The sequence below is a fragment of the Punica granatum genome, chromosome 6 (assembly GCF_007655135.1).
Source record: "Punica granatum isolate Tunisia-2019 chromosome 6, ASM765513v2, whole genome shotgun sequence".
NCBI lineage: Eukaryota > Viridiplantae > Streptophyta > Magnoliopsida > Myrtales > Lythraceae > Punica > Punica granatum.
Window position 1 is genome coordinate 15,030,387 of NC_045132.1, and position 8,466 is coordinate 15,038,852.

At 41.7% G+C, this 8,466-nt stretch overlaps 1 protein-coding gene across 1 annotated transcript; it reads left to right on the forward strand.

The window, feature by feature from the left end:
- The first annotated feature begins 6,718 nt into the window (after positions 1-6,718).
- Positions 6,719-7,129, forward strand: LOC116212188. Its single transcript, XM_031546757.1, has one exon. The coding sequence runs from the start codon at positions 6,719-6,721 to the stop codon at positions 7,127-7,129; it is 411 nt and encodes a 136-aa protein (XP_031402617.1).
- Positions 7,130-8,466: the final 1,337 nt, after the last annotated feature.

The window sequence follows — 8,466 nt, forward strand, 5'->3', positions numbered from 1 at the left end:
CTTGTCGACGACCTCCTCACTATCAAATTCAGGATATTCAGCTTCCTCCACATCCTCATCTTCGCCCTTCTCCGTGTCAACGAAGAATGTCTTTTTGCTAGCGGTCTTCCGGCACTCGGACTGCCTATGACCAACCTCGCCACATCTAAAACACTTCATCCCACTACCTGTTGGTCTATTTGGTTGGTTTGTGTTGGCAGTATTTCTGTTGGCTCCTCCTCCAGGTCGGTTCACTCCACTACTACCACCACCTCTACCACCAGGACGACTCGCACCACTACTACTTTCTACACTGTAGGAATTTCCGAAAGTGTTGTTGCGTCGAGACTGTTTTTCAACCTTGTAGAGCCCTTTGATGTGCTGCCGAGATAATGGGTGGGTCAAACATATTGACAGTGTCTTGAATCTGCACTCGCAATCCTCCGATATACCTCACCACTAATTGATCTTCATTCTCATGTACTTCATTCTCGACTATAACTTGGAAAAACTCGGTGGTATATTCATCCACCGTTCGAGTTACTTGCTATAAATTCTGCAATCTCTGATATATCAATCTCTGAAAATTATATGGCAGAAAACTGGCTTGCAAGTGTTTCTTCATCTTCTCCCACGTCACAACTCTTAGCTTGCCCAATCTGCTTCTGGTTAATTTGAGCTGCTGCCACCAAGCCGTGGCTCTGTCTCGCAACCTAATTGCCACCAAAGGTACACGTTTGTCTTCGGGCACTCCTTTAAATTCCAAAATCTCCTCAACTGTAGCCAGCCAATCAAGAAACTCCTCAGGTTTGAGGCTGCCATGAAATTCTGGAATTTCAGTCCCCATCCCCGACTCCCAACGCCTCATGTCTTCCTCGAATGGGCGCCTCCTGTCATGCTCGACAGCGCCCCTTTGCTGTCTTCGTGGAATATCAGCAAAATAGTTTCCTCTTTCCGACTTTTCTTCAGTTTCCTCTCGATCAGGGTTAGAATTCGGATTATGGTTTCTCCGATTCTGGTTCTCCATAAGTGCAGCCACCTACTGTGTTAGCTGCTTCATCATACGATCCATCCTATGATTAATGATTTCTTCCATCCTCTGTTCTAGATGTCGCAGGTTGTCACGCTCCAAAACATCGTCCACATGATCCCTCCTCCCGGGTGGCATGGTCGATCAAGATCAACCATAGGCTCTTATATCAACTGACGCAGTGTACACGCAAAGAACCCATCACAGATCCGTTGATTTCGTAGAATACTGGAACTACGACCTTCAATCCCTATTGATTCTTCGGATTCCTAGGAAATTGGCATCCAACTCGAATAAATTCTAGAATTGGGCAAAGAGCACGAAAGCTCCAATTTTTATTGATAATCCAAAAGACAACTCCTCCAGCCCTAGGGCTTACATAAAGCTTAAATAGGGTTTAAAAAAAAGCTAAATTGCATAAAAAGAAATAGATTTTCCTAAAATTGTAAAAACGCCTTATATAACACGAATTGCCTGTTTAAGGTCATAAACGATGGAATTTGCCTTAAAAATCGAAAAATCACGGCGGTGCGGTGAGTTTTGCTCCGAAGGCCATTTCCCTTGACATAGGATAGTCAGAACCTATTTTTCTCCAGGTACCGAATTGCCGACTCTTCTACCGCATCAAATAGTTAGCAGTAACTTCCTAATGAATCAAGGTCCTATGATTTCATAAACTGATAATGTTATCAAACAAATTGTCACACGATTGAAATGATTGGAAGGGATACTTGAGTTAATATATGTACTAAATTAGACAATATTCTACTAATTATATATTACTTATATTATTATACACAAAAATGGGGTACAACAAGGCATTGTATATTGCTCATCAAGGAAAAAAATGCTTCACTTGCATTTCACGACTAAAACCGATGCAATAATTCCTTCATATATACTTATATCACAAACTATTAAACAGTTCCTGCCCTTTATATATTTTAGCATCACATAATCTTAAAAAAAAAATAGAAGTATTTATTTTGATTCTCAAAGAAAGGCTCGGGAATGTTTTTGAAATAGGCAAGTAATAATAAGAGTTAAAATTCCAGCAAAAAGGTAATGGGTGTTAGTTAATCAAATTGGAGCTGGAATATGTGCCACATGAAGTTGAAATCGGGGTCTGATGGACAAAAGAGATTGTCGGCTGCAGCTTATCTGATTGACACAGCGAACATTGTCCTAAAGCAGATCTTAGGAGCAGGCAGAATGAAAGAATAGACAAAGTGGAGGAGATCAGAAATGGTACATAGGCAGCACACGGCGTCCCCAGGCATCAATTCTCGAAAAGCACCAAGATGTTAGCGCGGGAAAGGGGAGACAGGCGGTCCCAATCATATTCGACCACGAGAATCGACTATCGGTGGCGGTTTTTGAAGGAGGAAGCAGGGAGAGCGGAAGGACAAGAAAGTGCGGAGGAGTAAGCGGGCAAGGAGGATGGACGGACGTGTCTATGATGGAGAAGGAGGCACAGGGCGCCATAGGACCTGATCAGGGTGCAGAAGCAAATTTGGAATAATAAAAGTAAAAAAAAATTATGGGATTAACCTCACCTTTTTTTATTATAGGGAGATAGAGGAGGCTCACAGATTCAGAATCTTTTAATTGTAAGCACGTAAGAGATACTATCTCTACAATTTAGAGAATATAATATTTGAAATAAGATCGTATGGATCCGTTATCACTATCGTTGGAAAGTTCTAGCTAGTTTGATTTACGTATGATTGTGCATCCCTATAATAGGGTTCTATGGTTGTCCACGGTTGTTCTGAAGTTTTGTAAAGGACACACAAGATTTGTCACCATGTTTTCCTTCTACTTGACCAGCATGATGCCAACTTTGGAAACATTTACTGACATAATTAATTATTCGAGATTGATTTTTTATCTTTTGCCGAAGAGTCTGTTGGGAAAATATCACATACATTATTCTCCAGATAATGTAAGAACGCGCATCTACATAGTGAGCGCAGAGCAAACTATTCTTTCGCAATTTTACTTTTACCGAAAGGAAGAAAAAATGTAAGAACCAAAAACGAATAAGAAAGGACTCTAGACGATGGCCCCCTATTATGTAATTGAGCAGGGATGGAAACGTGATGCCGGGCGAAAAAAATCAAATTCCACTGTTTTTAAAAAAAATTTGATTATAAATTAGGAGGTTCATGAGCTTAATATAATTAATAGAAATCTTAATAATTAATAACGGGATAAAATAATATCATAACGTGTATCGAATCTGAAATTTCTTGATTACCAGATAAATGTAAGTGCCACTGCTACGTCACCTTTCATAAATTCCACGACTTTATTTATCGATTACATGTAACATCAAGTCAATCTTGCAAAACTGCCAAAAATAAAATGCAAAAGATGATTACTATTCCTACGAAGATCGAGCCTAACTAATAGCCAAAGTTGCCCCCAGTTAGGCTCCTAATGGAAGATCATTACAAGTCTGTCACATCCAATCCTACTGCCCAGGAAAACAAAGAAAGGGGAAAATATATAAATTATATATATATATATATAGTTGATCGAACATGTAGTGATTTATCCTAAAAATCTATCTAGATCTGGTGAACGGGGATTGCTCATAATGCATGTGGTTGAAAAAAGTAGGTTTCCCACTTACTCACTCATTCCCCCACCCCGGTCACCTGTCCCAAACCCGAGTGAGGGGTTTGCTGCAAATATAGTATAAAGAGGCCCTAGCTGAGCGAGTCTGTTAAAAAACAAAAGTAGATTCCCACTTACTCACTCATTAAACACGTTTTTGACTGAATGATTAAGTTAAATTTATTTTTCTTTTGTCTTAACAAACAAGTTGAACTTAATTAAATGCTGAAAATTTAATTTTTACACTCAATTTGAGTTATCAAAGATATGCTTAACGTTTTATTGTAATATAATGTGCCGGAGTAGTAGTGCTTTTGGTCACTTCTTTAGCATCGGTAAAAATTTATTCAATAAAATAGTTGTTTCTTCTCTAGTGTATCCATTTTTTTTTATTGAAAACGGTCATGAAGATCCTTTATATATCCACTGCAAAAATGGATATAAGGGAAAAAATTGGCAACCAAATATTATAAGAGCGGGATATAACAGTTTATTAACTAGGCAATGTACAAAGGAAAATTGTGAAAAAAAATCACATGAAAATAAACACAGGTATAGTTGGAGATTGCCATCTTGAAACCGTTAATTCCAATAACGACTTTTCTATTGCATTTCACCATGGACCCCAATCTACACCGGGAGGGAGATCCTCAGCCTTATCCATAATCCATGGAGAAATTCCACTTTCACGAAAAAAAAGAGAACAAACAAGGTGTGTTGTGCCAATACCCGAGCATAAGATCTCACTATAGATCACAGTTCCAGACAGTCAAACCTGAGGAGTTAGAGCAGTTAAGCAGCTAAGCAACTAAGTAGCTAAAGCAGCTATGTAGTTAGAGCACTTAGATCGGTTCAAACCAGCGACCCATCAGTCGATCTTAATCAACGTAACTCTAATAGCGTGATCCCAAGACAATCAAACCCAATGAACTAGAGCAGTAAAGCGGCTAAAGCTCCCTCGATCAGTTTAAACCAGCAATCGTCAATATGGGAGTCGAAACTGCTCAAATCAACAACAAAAAGGCAAGCCACAAAATAATTGATTTGAGCTGACGGGAGGAAGATCAGACCGACAAGAGTGGCGATCCTATTTGTGATGGGCAAGGGATGCTATTGTTATGATGGAATGATGCGGCAGAAGAAGCGACAAATCAGTATTTTGAGAAAAACAAGTTCTAACGACCCTGTTTCGAGGGAAACGACTTCCGCAGCACAACTCACAGCCTTTAGCTATGAAAAGACGAGATTTAGGCTGAATTCCATCATTTAGGGTCTCAAACGGACATTTTTATGTTATTTGAACGTTTTTGCAATTTTAGGAAAAAGTTTATGTCTTTCGTGCAATTTAGGCATTTTTTAATCCTATTTAAGTTATGTAAACCCCAGGGTTGAGGAGAGTTATTTTTTATCAATTAATAAAAATTGGAGCTTCCATGCTTTTTGCCAATTTCTCGGATTTGATTCGAGTTTGATGTCAATTTCCTAGGAATTAGAAGAATCAATAGGGATTGAAGGTTGTAGTTCCGGTATTCTGCGGAATCAACAGTTCTGTGACAGGTTCTGTGCATGTATGCTGCGTCAGTTGGTATCAAAGCCTATGGTTTGGTCTGGAACAACCATGTCACCCAGGAGAAGGGATCGTGTGGACGATGTTCTTGACCGTGACAACCTGTGACATCTAAAGCAGAGGCTGGAACGAATCGTGGATCAGATGATGGATCGTATGATGGAGCAGCTAACACAGAGGATGGCTGCACTTATGGGGAATCAGAATTGGAACCCTAACCATAATCCTGATCAAGAGGAATCTGGTGAGGAGTTAGAGGGAGAGAATTATTTTGCGGATATCCTACGTAGGCAGCAAAGGGGTTCTATCGAGGATGACAGAAGGTGTTGAGAGTTTGGAATACAAACTAAAATTCCAGAATTTCATGGCAGCCTTAAGCTCAAGGAGTTTCTTGATTGGCTAGCCACAGTCGAGGAGATCTTGGAATTTAAAGGAGTGCCCGAAGATAAACGTGTACTGTTGGTGGTAATCAGATTGCGAGACAGAGTTACGGCATGGTGGCAGCAAGTCAAATTAACTAGAAGCAGATTAGGCAAGCCGAAAATTGTGACGTGGGAGAAGATGAAGAAGCACTTGCGAGCCAGTTTTCTACCATACAATTTTCAGAGATTGATGTACCAGCGACTGCAAAACTTACGGCAAGAAACTCGAATGGTGGATGACTATACCACGAAGTTTTTCTAACTTATAGTCCGAAATGAGGTACATGAGACTGAAGACCAATTGGTGGCGAGGTATATTGGAGGGTTGCGGGTGCCGATTCAAGACACTGTCAATATGTTTGATCCACCTAGTGTCTCGGCATCACATCAAAGGGCTCTACAAATTGAAAAACTGTCCCGATGCAACAGTAATTTCGGGAATTCCTCCGGTGTAGGAAGCAGTAGTGGTGCAAGTCGTTCTGAAGGTAGAGGTGGTAGTAGCGGAGTGACCTGTCCTGGAGGGGGAGCCAACATAAATACTGTCAACACAAGCCAGTCGAATAGACCAACGGGTAATGGGATGAAATGCTTTGGATGTGGCGAGGTTGGTCATAGGCAGTTCGAGTGCAAGAAGACCGCCGGCAAAAAGACATTCTTCGTTGACACGGAGGAAGGCGAAGAAGAGGATGTGGAGGAAGCCAAAGATCCTGTATTTGATAGTGAGGAAGTAGTTGATGAGGAAGTAGTTGATGAGGAAGTAGTGACTGGAGACACAGGATCGGCACTGGTTGTTAGGCAGTCATGCTTGACGCCAAAGGTTGCTGACAACAATTGGCTGAGGCACAGTATTTTCTAATCCACATGCACTGTCCGTGGAAAGGTGTGTCATTTTGTTATTGATGCTGGTAGCTGTAAGAATATTGTCTTTGTAGAGACGGAGTAGAAATTGGGCTTCAAGACGGAGAAACATCCTAAGCCTTATAAACTGGCATGGCTAAAAAATGGGGGCGAGGTTAATGTATCAGAACGTTTATTGGTTTCTTTCTCCATTGGCTTGAAATATAAAGATGTTGTGTGATGTGATGTGATGTGATGGCGATGGCGATGGCGATGGATGCATGTCATTTATTGTTGGGGAGGCCTTGGCAGTATGACCGCCGTGTAATTCATGATGGGCGGACTAACTCATACAATTTTATGTTCGAGAATGTGAAGATTGTGCTAGTGCCCAGCAGAGAGATGGAGAAACCAACATCTATGGGTGGAGAAACAAAGCTCTTGTCATTGGCGAGGTTCGAAGAAGAGGTGGAGGAATCACAGCTAGTTTATGTGCTAATCGGAAAAGAGGTGGCCGCTAAAGCGTCAATCCCAACCGCAGCCGCATCCGTAGTGGCTGAATTTGTGGAAGTCTTTCTCGATGAGCTTCCCGATAGGTTACCACCCTTGCGTGATATTCAGTACCGAATTGACCTGGAGCCAGGAGTGGCATTGCCAAATAGACCCCATTAGAGGATGAGTCCTGGGGAGCATGAGGAGTTGCGGAGGCAGGTTGAGGAGTTACTGGTCAATGGACATATTTGTGAAAGCCTGAGTCCCTGCGCAGTTCCGGCCTTCCTTACACCCAAGAAGGATGGATGGTGGCGCATGTGTGTGGATAGACGAGCCATTAATAAAATTACGGTGCGATATAGATTTCTAATTCAACAATTGGATTATTTGTTCGATCAGGTCAGCGGTGCAACGGTGTTTACTAAACTGGATTTGAAGAGTGAATACCATCATATTCGCATAAGGCCTGGCGACGAATGAAAAACAGCTTTCAAGACACGGGAAGGGTTATATGAGTGGATGGTGATGTCTTTTGGGCTGTCTAATGCACCAAGCACTTTTATGCGTATGATGAACCAGGCCTTGCGACCATTCATCGGCAAGTATGTTGTCGCTTATTTCGATGATATTCTGATTTATATTTCTAATAAAGCGGAGCACCTTCAACATTTGTGGGCAGTTTTGTGTGTGCTTCGCAAGGAGAAGTTCTATGCTGCCCTTAAGAAGTGTGTATTCATGGCATCGAAGATCTTATTCCTTGGATATGTGGTCTCTAGCGACGGATTGAAGGTAGACGAGTTCAAGATCGAAGTGATGAAGCAATAGCCGCAACTGAAGACAATTACTGAAGTTCGCAGTTTCCATGGACTTGCTTCCTTCTATAGGTGTTTCATCCCTCACTTCAGCACAATTATGATTGCATGAAGGGTGGAAAGTTCGCGTGGACAGAGGGAGCGGAGAAGGCATTCCAGCTTATCAACATGCGTCTTACGATTGCCCCAATATTAGTCTTGCATGATTTTGCTCAACCCTTTGAGTTACATTGTGATACTTCTAAAGTGGGCACTGGAGCAGTTTTGAGCCAAAACAACAGGCCTGTTGCATATTTTAGTGAGAAACTGTCCGGGGCTAAGTTAAAGTACAACACCTATGATGTGGAGTTCTATGCAATGATACAAGCAGTTAAGCATTGGCGGCATTATTTGTTTCATCGAGAGTTCGTGCTTTATACTGACCACAAGGCGTTAAAACACCTTCACCGCCAAGATAAGGTGTCCTTAAGGCATGCCTCATGGATTGCTTCTTTACAGCATTTTACCTTCGTGGTAAAGCACAAGTCGGGGGTGACAAATCGAGTGGCTGATGCATTGAGCCACATGAGCAATTTCTTGGTCAGCCTGCATATAGAGATTGCCGCCTTCGTTTGAAGATTATTAAGGAGTTGCATGGAGAGGGCCATGTTGGGCGAGATCGGGCGTTACTGTTAATGCACGGCTCGTATTTTTGGCCGACCATAC